This window comes from Erythrolamprus reginae, chromosome 4 (genome assembly GCF_031021105.1).
Source record: "Erythrolamprus reginae isolate rEryReg1 chromosome 4, rEryReg1.hap1, whole genome shotgun sequence".
NCBI classification, from domain to species: domain Eukaryota; kingdom Metazoa; phylum Chordata; class Lepidosauria; order Squamata; family Dipsadidae; genus Erythrolamprus; species Erythrolamprus reginae.
In genome coordinates this window covers 66,638,930-66,656,728 of record NC_091953.1, presented here as the reverse complement: position 1 = coordinate 66,656,728, position 17,799 = coordinate 66,638,930, and the positions used below count along the sequence as shown (strand labels likewise).

General features: G+C 43.5%; 1 protein-coding gene across 4 annotated transcripts in view; it reads left to right on the top strand.

Moving 5' to 3' along the window:
- Nucleotides 1-17,799, top strand: part of KDM6A (lysine demethylase 6A) — a 279,276-nt gene that overhangs the window by 170,603 nt on the left and 90,874 nt on the right. For all 4 annotated transcript variants that reach the window (XM_070750519.1, XM_070750522.1, XM_070750520.1 and 1 more), the window contains one exon: nt 2,983-3,378. In XM_070750519.1, the coding sequence (XP_070606620.1) occupies nt 2,983-3,378 (396 nt within the window). The remainder of the gene's footprint in view (nt 1-2,982; nt 3,379-17,799) is intronic.

The window sequence follows — 17,799 nt, the reverse complement described above, 5'->3', positions numbered from 1 at the left end:
CATTCTTGGTCATTGTTATAAATACGGGGAAAAAGGATGGATGAATAAATATATTAAATAGATTAGAAGAACTTCATATGGCTACTCTGTTCATGGAGGCAATGAGATAATATAGTGCAATTATTTTTTCTTCAATTACTGAGATGGAAGTAATACACATTCATAAAATGGTATTTATTTTTTGTCATTAAGTATGAACTTATAGAGATGCTAGAGAATTTAGTGAAGTAAAACCTCAAAACTGTTATTAAATGACAAGATAACTACTCGACGCATAGGGGGGGGGTTTAAAAATGAAGATGCATATTTTTGCATAATAGTTTTATCAATGTATTTAACAATGTATTCTTTTGGAAAACCAGAAGCAAACATTTTATGCTGAGCCATATACTGCTCCTGGCTGTATCACTTATTCCTGATTCCTGCTGGATTGTTATTATTATGTATGTTTTACTATGCTGTTGCTGTATCTACAGTGAACCCTCGATCATCGCGAGGGTTCCGTTCCAGGACCCCACGCGATGATCGATTTTTAGCGAAGTAGCGGTGCGGAAGTAAAAACACTATCTGCGCGTGCGCAGATGGTGTTTTTGCTTCCACTGCCGCCCGCCCTTCGCCCGCCCACCCCGTTGCTCGCGCCTGGGGTGTGCGCGCGCTTGGGGACTCCCTAGCTCCGCTTCCCAGCTGGGGAGCGGAGCTGGGATGTCCCCAAGCGCGCGCGCTTTCCCCAGCAACGCGCGCGCGGTGGGGACTCCCTAGATCCGCTTCCCAGCTGGGGAGCGAAGCTGGGATGTCCCCAAGCGCGCGCGCTTTCCCCAGCAACGCGCGCGCGGTGGGGACTCCCTAGATCCGCTTCCCAGCTGGGGAGCGAAGCTGGGATGTCCCCAAGTGCGCGCGCTTTCCCCAGCAACGCGCGCGCGGTGGGGACTCCCTAGATCCGCTTCCCAGCTGGGGAGCGAAGCTGGGATGTCCCCAAGCGCGCGCGCTTTCCCCAGCAACGCGCGCACGGTGGGGACTCCCTAGATCCGCTTCCCAGCTGGGGAGCGAAGCTGGGATGTCCCCAAGCGCGCGTGCTTTCCCCAGCAACGCGCGCGCGCGGTGGGGACTCCCTAGATCCGCTTCCCAGCTGGGGAGCGAAGCTGGGATGTCCCCAAGCGCGCGCGCTTTCCCCAGCAACGCCCGCGCGGTGGGGACTCCCTAGATCCGCTTCCCAGCTGGGGAGCGAAGCTGGGATGTCCCCAAGCGCGCGCGCTTTCCCCAGCAACGCGCGCGCGGTGGGGACTCCCTAGATCCGCTTCCCAGCTGGGGAGCGAAGCTGGGATGTCCCCAAGCGCGCGCGCTTTCCCCAGCAACGCGCGCGCGGTGGGGACTCCCTAGATCCGCTTCCCAGCTGGGGAGCGAAGCTGGGATGTCCCCAAGCGCGCGCGCTTTCCCCAGCAACGCGCGCGCGGTGGGGACTCCCTAGATCCGCTTCCCAGCTGGGGAGCGGAGCTGGGATGTCCCCAAGCGCGCACGCTTTCCCCAGCAACGCGCGCGCGGTGGGGACTCCCTAGATCCGCTTCCCAGCTGGGGAGCGGAGCTGGGATGTCCCCAAGCGCGCGGGCACCGCCCGCCCGCCCACGCTGTTGCTGGGGCCGCTTCCCAGCTGGGGAGCGGAGCTGGGGTGTCCCAGGGAAGCCTCTGGGGGAAGGGGGAAGACCCAGGGAAGCCTCTGCCCGGCGGGGAAACTCCACCATCTACGCATGCGTGGAAGGGCACGCATGCGCAGATGGTGGAGTTTACTTCCGGGTTGAAAACTCGCGAAATAGCCCTTTCGCGATACTTGAGGACGCGAAACTCGAGGGTTCACTGTACAGTGAACCCTCGATCATCGCGAGGGTTCCGTTCCAGGACCCCACGCGATGATCGATTTTTAGCGAAGTAGCGGTGCGGAAGTAAAAACACCATCTGCGCTTGCGCAGATGGTGTTTTTGCTTCCACTGCCGCCCGCCCTTCGCCCGCCCACCCCGTTGCTCGCGCCCGCCCACCCCATTGCTCACGCTGTTGCTGGGGCCGCTTCCCAGCTGGGGAGCCGAGCTAGGGAGTCCCGACCGCCCGCGCGTTGCTGGGGAAAGCGCGCGCGCTTGGGGAATCCCTAGCTCCGCTCCCCAGCTGGGGAGCCGAGCTAGGGAGTCCGGACCGCGCGCGCGTTGCTGGGGAAAGCGCGCGCGCTTGGGGAATCCCTAGCTCCGCTCCCCAGCTGGGGAGCCGAGCTAGGGATTCCCCAAGCGCGCGCGCTTTCCCCAGCAACGCGCGCGCGGTCCGGACTCCCTAGCTCGGCTCCCCAGCTGGGGAGCGAGCTGCGATGTCCCCAAGCGCGCGGGCACCGCCCGCCCGCCCACGCTGTTGCTGGGGCCGCTTCCCAGCTGGGGAGCCGAGCTGCCCCGCGCGTGCCGCCCGCCCGCCCACGCCGTTGCTCGCGCCGCCGCTGGGGTCTTACGGGGGCAAGAGGGGGAAGACCCAGGGAAGCCTCTGCCCGGCGGGGAAACTCCACCATCTACGCATGCGTGGAAGGGCACGCATGCGTAGATGGTGGAGTTTACTTCCGGGTTGAAAACTCGCGAAATAGCCCTTTCGCGATCCTTGAGGACGCGAAACTCGAGGGTTCACTGTATTTCATTTTTGCCAATGTACTTTTGAGAAGTACATTGCTGCATGTTACAAGTGCAGAATGACTTAAGAATTACAACCTTGTACATAAATTCAACTTTTCCCTATAAAATATGTCAGAAGGATAACATTTTTTTCATTGTTACTGCTTATATGATCTTGCTCAGACAGAATGATTCATATGTCACATTATGGGGTTGTATAATTTTGTAGTATCTTTTATGGGGCATATCTTTATATTCCTAAACTTTAGAAGACATTCACCAAATATGCTTGAGGAAATCGTAACTATAGTTTGCCAATCTTTTAAATATTTTATTCCCTTTTTGTTAGATGAGGCAGATGGGAGTTGCACAGGTACGATCTACTGGAATTGCTAATGGGCCAACAACTGACTCATCACTGCCTACAAACTCTGTCTCTGGTCAGCAGCCACAGGTTGCTCTGACCAGAGTGCCTAACATCACACAGCACGGAATCCGTCCAACCTGTCCCGGGCAGCCTATGGCAAATGGACCCTTTCCAGCAGGCTCGGTTCCCTGCAGCACAGCAAAAATGCTGAGTAGTACAGACACTATTTTGATAGGCAATAATCATTTAACAGGAAGTGGAAGTAATGGAAACGTGCCTTACCTGCAGCGAAACGCACTCTCTCTACCTCATAACCGCACAAACCTGACCAGCAGCGCAGAGGAGCCGTGGAAAAAACAACTATCTAACTCCACTCAGGTAAATGATATATCAATTTAATTTTTAAAGCTGATGCAAGAACATAACTTTCTTTTCCAGATGACAGTTTCCATTCAGTAGAAATATAAAAGTAGTCCTTAACTTCTAACCATTTATTTAGTGACCGTTTAAAGCTACAATGACATTGAAAAATAAATGACACTCCTTACACTTACAACTATTACAGCACCCGATGGTCATACACTTAAAAATGTGGGTGCTTGGCAACTGGCATGTATTTGCGACAGTTTCAGTGTCCCAGGGTCATGTGATTGCACTATGTTACTAAGTAAAATACCTTCCAAAATGAAACAGTTTATAGGATATCTATAGATATGTTTTAATAAAGCATTGATAATCAGAAAGGACTTGAAATATTTGAATCACCAGGTGATATTTGTATTTACTAAGTAAACACAATTGAATAGATTCATTGTTTTAGAATTTATCAGTATTTTTTATTTAAGTAGTTATATATTTTTAATAAAATGTTCATTTTCTTAAAAAAATCACAAACATAGGAAATGTTTGCCAAGAAAGTACAGTATTTTTTTCTTTTTGAAAACTCAAAATGAGACATCATTTTTTTATTTATAACTATTAAAATAGAACTGTCTTATTTTGAAAAGTAATATGATTTTCTTCCACCAATACAAAATGGGTTTAATCACAAAAATAATTTATTTGCTTTATCAGTTTTCAATGGTAGAAAAATATTAATGAAATTCTAAACACAGTCAAAAATGTAACCAAAAATTTAAGGGGATTGATTTGGAAGAATTTTATTTATTATTGAACTTAGCTCATCCATTTACTAAATATTGAGCTTTAAATTTATTTCTCTTAGGAAATTCATAACAATACATTTCGTGTTTAATTAAGCAACCATATGTCTCTACAGAGATGGTTCCAAATGGATATCTGAATGTGAGGTATCAAGATATTCCTCTTCTTCATTCAGTAGTCCTGTTACTTGTGTATTTGATGTTGTATTTCTGTCTTGTGATTTTTCCTTTTTCAATATCAAGGAAAAATTAGACAACCCATGCCTCCTCGTGTCATTGTTTTAGAGATATTTCCTTACCAGATTCCTCAGTGCTTTCAACAATGGCAGAGCTTCAAATGTACTTAACAAGTTCTTAAAAATTCAGAGAGATATTCAGAGAGGTATCTGCCTTGAAACTACTCAATGTTGAACTTTATAGCACTGTCAAACATCAGCACCGGAAATGTTTTGTGAGATTTTGAATTATGTTATAAACTGTTTTTTCTTTTTGTAAAATTTGCCAAATTTCCACTTCATAGGAGACTTGGTCCCAGATTTTGGATTCATTCTGGGTATGTTAGTCCATTTGAAATATCTTTCATATGTTGTATGTTGCCCAATCAAGCCCCACTTCACCCAATTAAAGCTTATGGGAACAGTAAAAGAAAATCGGTTTCTATAGCTTCCTGTAAAGTGCGTCAGTTTAATCCTCCCCCAAGTTGTTCTGTGTAAGTAAACCCATTTAACAGGAATGCCCTAGAGCAGGAGTGTCAAACTGGTGGCCTGTGGGCCGGATGTATCACACACAGGCCATGCTATGCCAGCTCCAAGAAGGGAAAAAATGTTGCGAGAAATTGCAATGGGATGCTGCGAGTTTGACACTCCTTCTCTAGAGGGAAAGAACATTTGGTCAAGAACCTCTAGGGGCTAGCTAGTAAGAAGAAAAGTTCTTTTTAAAAAAGTAAAGAAAATTTGGGACTTCCGATTTGGTCCGGGATCGCAGCGGAGGCTCCGGGACAGGGCTCTGTCCCCCCGAGACTCCTTCTACCCCTCCAGAGGACGCGTTTTGCGGTTGGATCGGGTACGGATGGCCCGTTCCTAGAACAGGGGGCTCCCCTCTGTCCAAGGAGCTACCGCCGAAGCTCCAGAGGCAAGGGATCACCCCACAGCTCTGGACAAGGGAGAACCGATCCTCGGAATCCCAGAGGACTCGGCCATTGCGATCCATCCAAACCAGTGGGAAGCAGAAAAGTGAGAAGAAGAATTTAAAGATCTGAAAGAACAACAGAGCAGAAAGGGAATACAAAGAGAAAAGAAGAATTAAGGTAAAATTCTATTATTACATGATAAGCTTGGAAGATTGGATTAAAGTGAAAGTTTAAAATAAAAAGGCGAAAAAGAAAGTTTGAAGGGAAAATTCATATCCTGGGGCCAAAGAACAGACGGCTAGATCTACTTTTTTCCTCTTTCTAAATTGAACTTCCGAACTTGGATTAGAGTTGATTGAGATTGGATATAAAATTCATAATTCGTATGAGAGTACTAAGAGACATGATTTGGTAAAGCTGTAATAAGGATTGGAATTTCTACGAGTTCAGAATAACGTTAAATCCCGGGCACTACTTTCTACTTGCGGAGGGATCACGTTTTCTTTGTTTCGATCTTCAATTTTAAAATGGAATAAATTAACAAGTAAATTAACAATTTAATGAAATATGGGATAATCTACGATTGGTGAATTAAACAAGAAGATTTATACTGTTGGAGTGATTTCGATTGGATCTGCTGTTTTTGGATTATCGGTTTTGTTCGTTGGATTTGCTGCAAAGAAGAAACTTTTTTTTTCTGTCTTTCCTTGGCTGTCTCTGAGGGATTATTTCAAGATAAACATTTGGAACTGAACTAAAATTACCATCTCTGACTTCTTTGGATTAAAACATTGGATTTTGGATTAGTGATTGAATAAGACTTGAATAAGACTTGGACTTACAATTGGAATATTGGACTGTATAAATTTGGATTAATTCTATTTTTTGGCATTATTTGGCACTTTGGGATTTGGAGAATTATTACAAAAGAACTGGTAAAAATTATATAGAACTTCAATCAACAAAGGACTTCTACGTTTGAAAGAGAATTATAAGTATATTATTGGTGACTCTTCATTACTTTGTCTTTTCTTTTCCTATTTTTCTTCTTCTTCTTCTTCTTCTTCTTCTCCTTCTTCTCCTTCTTCTCCTTCTTCTCTCTCTCTCTCTTAGGTATTAAATATATTAATATATATTAATAGAAATTTTAAAATAGAATTATTTGAGATAATGAATTGCTAAATTTTTCCTGATCCCCCCTCCCTCTCCTGTGGTGGTGGGTTTTTTTCTTTTTCTCTCTCTTTCTAAGAGTATAATATGTGTGTGTGTGTGTGTGTGTGTGTGTGTGTGTGTGTTTTCGTAGATTTTCACGGGTACAGGTATGATGGTCTTGGTATATTCGGGTTTCTTCCCATGTAGGATTTGGAAATTTCTGGTGACATTTCGACGAGGTCCCACTCGTCATCTTCAGGCTGGTGTTTCTGTCCTTGTTCTAGGGCGAACACTGCGAGACCTGAGCTGCCTTCCTTCTATAAATACTGGTGGCTGGGTGTGGTTTGATGGCTCAGCAATTGCCTGCTGTGTAGAAACTTCCTGGTGAGTCAGTGGGGTAACATCTGGGGTCGTTGATGTAGCTGAGGTATGCTGATTAGTTAATGGTTGTAGATTAGGCGTGATATCCTGAGTAGTTGGAGCTTGCAGGCTACTTGATTGTTTTGCAATGTATGTTCTGAGTCTGGTTTCTATGGCTGGGATACATTTGAGGGCTGGTACTTCCCGCTTACCAGACATCTGGAAACCAGCCCTCAAACGTATCCCAGCCATAGAAACCAGACTCAGAACACACATTGCAAAACAATCAAGTAGCCTGCAAGCTCCAACTACTCAGGATATCACGCCTAATCTACAACCATTAACTAATCAGCATACCTCAGCTACATTATAAATATTAAATTATTTAAAAAAACTAGCACATATAAGCACCAACTCACTAGAAGAACTGCTCTACAGTCACTCATTGTCAAGCAGTTTAACATAATGCAAGGAAGTGAAATTGAAGATTAGTTAGCATCTGGCAAAATCTACCTACTATATTTTTCGGTGTATAAGACACACCGGAATAAAAGACGCACCTAGATTTTGGGGGAGGAAAACAAGAAAAAAAGTATTCTGAGCCAAATGGTCTAGAAACATCACACTTTGGCCAATAAAGAATTCTATTCTATTCTATTCTATTCTATTCTATTCTATTCTAATGTTTCCTTTATAAACACTTTAGCTGAAACTATGTTCATACATTCAACTTTAAGGACCTTCAGCTCCTATTCTAAGCCAGTCCTCCTCTAATTGTGGCTACTTTGCTCTTTGAACTTCCCAGCTCTATTTACAAAGAGTCATAAAGATTATCACAGGAGATTCAGGAAAGGAAGATCAAAGGGGGAGATAGCGAAGTGACAGTACCCTGTTAGTTGGTTCTCGCTAGGGTAGCAACTGGGGTGACAGCTCTTCAGGTAGTCTGGGAGCAGGCTTTGTGCAGGAAGGGCAGCAGTGGTGGGAAGGGCTCAATTCTGGCAGCAATTGTGGCAGCTTCTCAGTAATCTAAATATTTAAATGTATATGTATTTTACTGCTGCTGAAGAGAAGGCTCACTAGCACAGCAACAAAGACAGCAGCATCTCAGTAATCTATTTACCCAGTGCATCTGTTTTACTGCTGCTGGGGGGAAGGCTCGCTGATAAGGTAACAGGAAAAAACGCCGGTAAAAGCCAGTTGACGAAACATTTGCTCCTCTCTCTCTCCACCCCTCCACTGAGTCAGCCATCCCTCTTTCCTTCCCCCCTCCACCCACCCACCCCAAGAGATAGAAACTGCTTCCTTCTTTGCCAACTTACCGATCAGCTTAGGAGTTCTGGACGGCTTGAGATGCAGGAGCAGCAGCCAGGGGCAGGACAGCAGCCGGCATCGGCTGTGGTTGCTGGACATGAATGGGCGAGTTGCTCTGCTCCACCCGGATGCTGCCGGAGTTGCTCACAAGTGGTGACTTCGATGTATAAGAAGCACCCAGTTTTTGATGCACTTTTTGGAAGTAAAAAGTCTTATACACCGAAAAATACGGTAATAATGAATAATCCAGCAAAATGGACAACACCAGACAACTCCAGGCCAATTTCCTGCTTAGCAACAAGTTTCAAATTGCTAACTGGTATGGTAGCTGATGCAGCCCTAAGTGTATCTGCTTGAAAATAAGAAAGGAAACTGCCCAGACAGCAGAGGAACAAAAGAGCAGGTACTAATTCACAAGATGATTCTGGAAAACTGTGAGAAGTAAAACCATCTTGAATGTGGTTTTGTGGTTACATAAAGGATAATCAACTCCCTAGAAATAATATCAGGAATATCAGAAGCTTTGCATAAAGATCAGTAGAACAATTTAAGACACAGTTGATAGATACAGTATCAATAGTGATAGATCGGGAGAGATTAATATCAAGAGAAGAAACTTTCAAGGAGTCACTATCAACGTTGTTGTTCATCATTGCCCTGATCCTCTGTCAACAATACTGAAAAGTCGGGTCATGGCTTTCAAATATCAAAAAAAATCTTCCAAGCTTCATTTACATGAAGCTGTATGAAAAAATGCTATCTGAAATATAATCACTGCTCAATACTGTCTATATATACAGTTAAGATACTGCCGTGGAGTTTTGGACTGGACAAATGTGTTGCCCTTACCTGGGGAAAAACAGTGAAAACTGAAATAATTGAGATGCCCTATATAAACAAGAGTCTGGATGAATATGATGACTATAAATACCTGAGAATCCTCAAGCTCAACATTAAGTACACTGAAATCAGGAAGAAATTGAAAGTGAATGCATAAAGAGAATGAAGAAGATCTTAGTCCAAACTCAGTGGAGGAAATTTCTTCAAGGGAATTAATACCTGACCAATTCCTGTCATTAGATAACACAGCTGGAATACTAGATTAGAAAAATAATGAATCATGTCATTCATCAATGGAGTGAGGTTGGCAGATTTTATTTAGCAACAAAAAAAGGGACTCACTTGCTATTTTTTTTTACTATTGTGAACAGATAATTTAAAAACATTATCATATTTTTCGTAGTATAAGATACACCAGAGTATAAAACACACCTTAGTTTTGGGGGAGGAAAACAAGGAAAAAACAAATCTGTTTGTCTCCCAGCAATTTGCTTCACAGCAAACAGCACAGATGATATACACTGTTTGTTGTGTATTTCTGGGCATGTGTGCCTGACAAGCAAAGAATGGAGAAATGTAGATTATGGCAGTATATTAATGCCAACAAATCTTTTTAAAGATAGTCACAATAACTCCTTTATTATTTAAATACATCTACTCCAAACATGACTAAGTCAGGGTTTTAACTTCCTTATCTTAGTATTAAACAGGACCACTGGTAAATTTCATATTATACTTTTACAGATACTGTTAAAATTGATGTGGTTTTCTGGAAGTATTGTTATTCTCTATTTAAAATAAAATACAATAGCACTGGGCCTCTTCAGATCAAGCGTTTATTTTAAAAAGCTTTTTAAAAGAGCTGGGGTGGTGCAATGGTTAGAGTGCGGCACTGCAGGCTACTTCAGCACCAGCTCAATGTTGACTCAGCCTTCCATCCTTCCCAGGTGGGTAAAATGAGGACCCAGATTGTTGGGGGCAATATGCTAGTTCTGTAAACTGCTTAGAGAGGGCTGTAAAAGCACTATGAAGCGGTATATAAGTCTAAATGCTATTGCTATTCATTTTGTTAAGTTGTCTAGAACAGCGTTTCCCAACCCGTGTGCCGCAGCACACTAGTGTGCCGCGAGACACGGTCAGGTGTGCCGCGAAGCGCCTAGGGAAGCTCCAGCTGGGCGGGGCGCTGCCGGTGCCGACCTGGAGCTCCCGCTCGCAGCTGTCCCCTGGCTCCTGCTCGATGCCGTGGTTTTCGGCGCTCTGCTGCTGGGCCCCAAAGAAGGAAGGCAGGAAGAAGGAGAGCCCAGCTGGAGCTTCCCTGGCGTCGGCGACAAGTGTCCTTTGTGGCCCGGCGGGAGGGCACTAGCGGTGGGAGTGGGGGGGTGGCTGCAGCGGCCGCAGGCAGTCGCGGGGAGATGGTGGCGGCGAGAGGGAGCTCCAGGCGGCGGCGAGAGGGAGCTCTCTCTCTCTCTCAGCTGACTGCAAGCGGGAGCCCTGATGGTGGTGGTTGGACGTGCTGCTGGACGTCGTACATGCTGGCGCTGCGGGCCTGGCATATACGGTGTCCAGCAGCACGTCCAGCTGCCACCGTCAGGGCTCCCGCTTGCAGTCAGCTGAGAGAGAGAGAGAAAGAAAGAGAGACATATAAGAGAGGCAGAGAGAGAAAGAGAGACATAGCAAGAGAGGCAGAGAAAGAGAGACAGAGCGAGAAAGAGAGACAGCAAGAGAGGCAGAGAAAGAGAGAGAGAAAGAGAGAGAGAAAGAGAGACATAGCAAGAGAGGCAGAGAGAGAGAAAAAGAAAGAGAGACATAGCAAGAGAAAAAGAGAGACTTAGCAAGAGAGGCAGAGAGAGAGAGAAAGAAAGAGACATAGCAAGAGAGACAGAGAGACAGAGAGAGAGAAAGAAAGAGAGACATAGCAAGAGAGACAGAGAGACAGAGAGAGAGAAAGAAAGAGATAGCAAGAGAGGCAAAGAGAAAGAAAGACATATAGCAAGAGACAGTGAAAGAGAGAGAGAGAGCAAGAAAGAGAGAAAAAAGCAAGAAAGAGATAGCAAGAGATAGAGAGAGAGCAAGGGAGAGAGAAAGACATAGAGGAAGGGAAGGAGGGAGAGAAAGAAGGGAAGGAAGGAAAAGAGAGAAAGAGGGAGAAATAGAGCGAAAGGGAGGAAGAGAGAGGGTTTTTTTGTCCAAACTTTTCTTTAGCCCCTCCCCTCCACCGCCCCCCCTTTCAATGTTCCCCAGGATTTTGAAAATATGAATAATGTGCCGCGGCTCAAAAAAGGTTGGGAAACACTGGTCTAGAATAGTAAAGCAGTCATAATAATTTGAACGTTTTATAGGCATTTATAGTTATTGACTTACCTCCTTGCAGCAAACAACAAATAGCCAGTTTCAGCACAGTATGATTAGCACAAGAAAATAAAATTCTGCCTTCCCTCTCCCTGCCAACAATTTATCTCTCTGCAGCTTTAATTTCACTTTCATTTTAGCACATGGGCTTGCCTGCAATTTCAATCAATTAGCTGACAGTTGGGGAGCTTTTAATTAGTGACTTGTGCTGATCAGGCTCTGGGCTGCTTGCTGCAAAGAGGTAAATTGCTGGGAGGCAGAGACCAAAGGTTAGAGGTGGCTGGGTGGGGCTACATTCAGTGTATAAGACACACTTACATTTTCACCTTTTTGGGGGTGGGTGGGTTAAAAAAGGTGTGTCTTATACTCCGAAGAATGTGATAATTAGATCTTTTTTATATATAGTGGAATTCTATCTGGTTACAGTATTTTACTAATAGAAGTTATTGCATAGTTTATTTGCCTATAGTCTCTATAATGAATTGTGTTCTTATTTGCAGTTATTTAAAGGTGAAATCTGCCTAAATAGTGAAGTTGGTATGGCTAGATAATCTTCAGTGCATGCTGAAATAAAGTTACTTTAGGCAAGTGACTGCTCTGTGTTCATGTAAATCCAGGGCTGCTTTCCTTTCCTTCTTCCTCACTGTCTGGTGGACCTTGCTTTGTGCTTCTCAGTTATGTTGCTAGGTAGCAATGGGTTGCTCATATAATCATAGACCTTACATCATTCTTTGGGTGTCTGGAAAGATCAGAAACCACTCTTATACAGAATGTTTTCCTCCCTCTGGTCCATAATAAAACACCCCTGTTCCTACAGGTGCAGAGCAACATAAATGGATGGTACATTTTAGGACAGTTGGGTTTGCAATATATAAATTGAGCTCTGTCTGATTTGCTGAGGTGTTGCAGATTGCCACAAGAGGGAGCTAGAGTTCATAGTTTATATCTCTGAGTCACCGTCTTTGTTTTCTCTTTGTCTGGCTACTCACTGTTAGGATAGCTCTGAAATCTCTGTATTGTAGTTATGTATATCAGCTAAAATGTGTTTAGACTTGATATTTTTGTTTGCTAATTATGACAAAGACAACTGGTAAGAAAGACTATGTACTTAATAATATTTGGATTGTTATTCTGACTTATTATGTGTATGACTTTAGACTGTTTATCTGAAGACATTATTTCTCAAAGTAAACTTTAATTCAAGTTAGTATATCTGTGTGTGTGATTGAGTAGTTGCCCCTCTGTGAGGACTCAGTAGGCCTTGGTAGCTTCCTATTCAGAGTGATGCCATTTGGGTTGCAGGGAACACCTGCCCTGTTCATGCAGCTGATATGCATGTGCAGCTGATATGCATGTGCTGCATGACCACCTGTACTAAGGGCTTCTCATGTACCTGGGTGACATTCTCATCTTTAACTGCCTTGGAAATGGCCCTGGGTTGGGCGGAGAGGAAAATGAGGAGCTGTGATGATCCTTCAATACACCAGGGTGATTTCACACAAATAAATAAATAAATGTGTGTGTGTGTGTGTGTGTGTGTAGATTGTTCTGAGTTCGGGTTTTGCCCCGTGTAATTTCTGGTGACGTTTCGACGAGCCCCCCCCCCGTCATCTTCAGGCTGGTGTTTCTGTCCTTCTTCTAGGGCGAACACTGCGAGACCTGAGCTGCTAGTGTTCACCCTAGAAGAAGGACAGAAGCACCAGCCTGAAGATGACGAGTCAAAACGTTGCCAGAAATTTCCAAATCCTACACGGGAAGAAACCCGAATATACCAAGACCATCATACCTGTACCCGTGAAAATCTACGAAAACATATATATATACACATACATACACATACACACACACACATACACACACACACACACACACATATATGTATATATATATATATTTGTTTTCATAGATTTTCACGGGTACAGGTATGACGGTCTTGGTATATTCGGGTTTCTTTCCATGTAGGATTTGGAAATTTCTGGCGACGTTTCGACGAGGTCCCACTCGTCATCTTCAGGCTGGTGTTTCTGTCCTTGTTCTAGGGTGATCACACGCTCAGACACTATACTTTTCCGCCCACACCGAAAAAAAATTAGAGGGAACACTGCTTAGATCTCATACATGTCGGTCATCCTGGAGTAGTAAGGATGAAAGCCCTAGCAAGGGGGTACGTTTGATGACCAGGTTTAGACAAATCAATTGAAACACAAGTTGGTATTTGTAAGGCCTGCCAACAGACCAGGGCAGCCCCTCTCCATGCACAACCAACAATTTGGGAAACCCCAAGGGGACCGTGGTCCAGTTTACATATTGACCTGGCAGGCCCAGTTTTGGGGAAAATGTTGCTTATAGTTACTGATGCATATTCGAAATGGCTGGAAGTTCGAGTAATGTCATCAACTACTTCCAGTGCGGTTATTAGGATTTTATCTACATTATTCACAACACACGGGTATCCTGATATAGTAGTCTCGGATAGTGAGCCCCAGTTCATATCCTGCTTGTTTGAAAACTTTCTAGCGAGGTTAGGAATCAGGCACGTGTGGACAGTTCCGTGGCATCCAGCTAGTAATGGCATGTCTGAGAGGATGGTGCTCTGCACCAAAGAAATGCTGGCAAAAATCACTTAATGGGATTTACAGGAGGGGTTGGATGAACTTTTATTAGCTTAGCATTCAACACCGTGTACATCAACTATGAAGGCTCCTTCAGAATTATTAATGGGGTGCAGACTGCGTATAGCCCTAGATAGACTCCACTCGATGTACACCACTCCCTCGCAGTGACTCTCAACTCAGGAGTCCGAGAGTTCAAAGTGGGAGACGTAGTACATGCACAGAATTTTTCAGGCTCTCCTCGTTGGTTGCAAGGCAGGGTAACACAGATTCGTGGACCCCGCTCGTATACAGTGTTATTAACTGATGTGGCAAAGACATATAGACAATTTAAGAGCCAGAGTTAGTGACCTGAGGAAGCAGGAGAGACCATAGAGACACCCAGAAACTTTGGGCTGCGTAGGAAAACCCCTGCTGTTGTAGCCGGGTTACCCTTACAAGCTATGTCGCCACCTACAACCCAATCCAGTGAAACAATATGCATGTTAGGTGAAAAAGAACCCGAGGCCATTCACTTACCTGAGTCCCAAGCCACAGAGGGGTTGGCCTCGGGCTATGGGGGAGGAGTTTAAACAGGGGAGGAGCCATCCTCTTTGTCTGCTACACCATGCATGGCACCCCGGCATTCTGAGCGGGAAAGGTGCAGTCCCACGTACTTAGCCGACTACGCATGTGTCATGTAGGGGAAAGGGGTGTCATGTCTGTAACCACCAGAGGGCAATGTTTTGGAGGAAGTTCTCTGCAGGTTCATTGGTTGCTGTGTTAGTATAACAGCCTGTTAAGAGTTCTGAGTTTCCGTTATTTCAGTTAATAAACTTGTGTTCACTGTGCCATTCTGCCGCAGTCTGGAGTCATTTTACTATGATTTAACCACATTGATTTTCCTTTTAGATTTTCTTAAAATGGTAGCATTTCTAGTGAGTTTAGAGTTGATTGGTGAAGGAGTTGAGAATTATAAGTAATAACATGACTTAATGTGTGAATTGTATTGAAACTGCATGTTACATAATGTCATTTAAAATAAAACTATATTTTTAAAAAAATCAAACATTGTTACGTATACAGTGGGGCTTAGATGCAGTAATATTCATGTGATTGCAGCTGAAAGTTTGTTCAGTGGTAACAATTACAAGGTAACAAGAAGAAAAATCATTTTCAGTAGCTGGAGAGAACTGCTAACTAGTATTGGGTGAACCCATCAATGTTTGGGTTCGGCAGGTTCGGCTGAAGTTGTGGCGGAGTTCGGGTAAGTTCGCCGAACCCGAACCCCAACACTTCTGGCCCTGCCCTCCCGTCTTCCGCCAAAGCAGCGCGCGGCCACCTGTCTCCTTTTATTTCTTACGGAAAAGGCTCGGACGCCGCATCTCTTCCATAAGCTGAGCCTTTTCCATAAGAAATAAAAGGAGACAGGCGGCTGTGGAAATTTTCTAATCCCACTTTAAAATTGTCTAACTTTATATCTTGTGGCGAATTCCTTACTTTTGCCCAAGTGTGAATTTATTATTTTCATTTGTCCTAAATCTGTAAGCTTCTTAAAACCCACCTCTGTCATCAGACATGGGGGAACTGAGATATTCCCTTCCCCCTAGGCCTATACAATTTATGCATGGTATGTTTGTGTGTACAGTATGTTTGGTTTTTAAATTAGGGTCTTTTAAATTATTTTAAATATTAGATTTGTTATATGTTGTTTTACTATTGTTGTTAGCCACCCTGAGTCTACGGAGAGGGGTGGCATACAAATCTAATTAATAAATAAACAAACAAACAAACCCACCCACCCATCCATCACCACTATTCAGCTCAGTTGGATGATTCTAATGTAACAAATGGAAACTCCCATTCTTTGCTGCGACATTCATAATTTTATATATCCATGTCACCCAATTTCCCAAATTCATTCTCTCTCTTATAAGTTAAAGAACCTTAAATATAACTTTGCTGAATATTATTCCATCCTGTGTTCATTCTGCCCCAATGCTTCAGTCAATTAAATGATTTTTAGATTTTTCTTTTCCTAATAGATATATGTGTTCTTATTAAACTGTCTTGCCCAACCAGAAATTTTCTCTGATCTGTTATACTATACATGAACTTATATTATGAAATTTATATTCTCATCTTGATTTTTTAAAATCACTGATTAAGGCAGGAGAGGGAACTTTAACACAAAATTTATTATTTATTTTTAATGTGCTTAAATAATCTGACCATTTCCAAAGATTCTTTACTTTCCTCTGAATCATTCATGAACAAATTGGAAGAACATTGCTATAGATTTCTATTATAAATTCCAGCAATTTGTTCTTTTGTTCTATTCTTTGTAACTATATTTTGAATTCTAAAAAGGTCTTTTGACATGAGAATTATTATTGCTAAAATAATTGATACTTATTATAAATTAGGAATTTGTCAGTGGAGTTGTTCTCTTTTGGTTACCAGGGGTATTTATATTTACATTTTCCCTTTCTACTGGGAATTGTTTTCATAAGTGAGCTACAAAGCACCAGCTTCCAATAGAATGTTCATTTTCACAGCACAACAATAAATAGGAAGGGATAGCTGCAGTAATTTAGTTTTATTAGATATATTATTTGAATTTTTGTTTCTGCCTATATACAGTGACCAAGTCCCATCTTATATTAGTTTGTGTTGGGTTTTTAAGGTAATATATTGTGAGTAACACAGAGTCGGTTGGAGTTAGGCACTGTCTAACTGAATAAACAAACTCTGACAGGGAAGACAGGAGTTCAACAACTGTACTTTTTCCAAACACAAATGATACAAAAATGTTAATCTGAAGGGAAGTTTACTTCTAAATTTAACACTTTTTAAAATGCAGTTTTCTGGGTCATAAAGTGCAAAGAGTTATAATAAAGGTGCTGCTGCAATTAAAGTCACTGCATCATAACATCATGTATTTATTTATTTATTCATTCATTCATTCATTCATTCATTCATTCATTCATTCATTCATTCATGTGTTCTGTCTGGGTGCCCCCAGACTTCAACACCAACTGAAAAAAGCAGCCAGACACGTTGATAAAAAGCAAAGTCACTTTATATCTTTGAAAACAAACACAGAGAACAAAAACTGTTCTTACAAAGTGGAATGCTATGAGGCTTCACAGAAGAGTCACGACGGCCAGACAATACAACAGGCTTCTTGCTGGCACACACACCACTGTAGATAATAAAACCCACGCCTCCCCCAAGTTTTCAGCCTTCGAGGCCACAAACCAGAATCAGAGACGCCAAGGATTGAAGCAAGGTTACAGAACTCCCAAAAGATAACTCTCCACAATACAGGAAGGGCGGGCCTGCCTTTTCAACCTTTCTGAGGAGAACCACACCCAAACCCAGCTGTTGCCTATTAGGGATGGAAATACCTGGCTAATTGTCCCCTTCGTTGGGAGGCCCTTCTCTGCCTCATATCGATGATGGCTTGTGCGTTCTCATCTAAGGATTCCAGGCTACTCGCTGGGGAGAGCTCCCCCTCGGGGGTCTCAGGCTGTTCCCCCTCCTCTTCGTCCTGGCATTCCTCTTCCCCGTCTGCCTGGTCCTCCTCCTCCTCCTGTTCCTCGTCCTCCCCCTCTGAGCATGGAGCCGGCAGATTTCCAGCCGTTCCCTGAGGAGCCTCAGACTGAATCACAACAGTGTGTGTGTGTGTGTGTGTATGTATGTATGTATGTATGTATGTATGTATGTGTTTTGTTTCCTTGGACAAATTCCAGTATCAAAATTAAATAGAAAATAAAAGAGGAAATATAGATTTTTGCACAGATTGCATGGTGACCTAACATCAAAAACATCAAAAAAGCACAACAAAGAATGTTCTTTCTACGCCAACTCAGGAAGGTCAAACCACCCAAGGAGCTGCTGA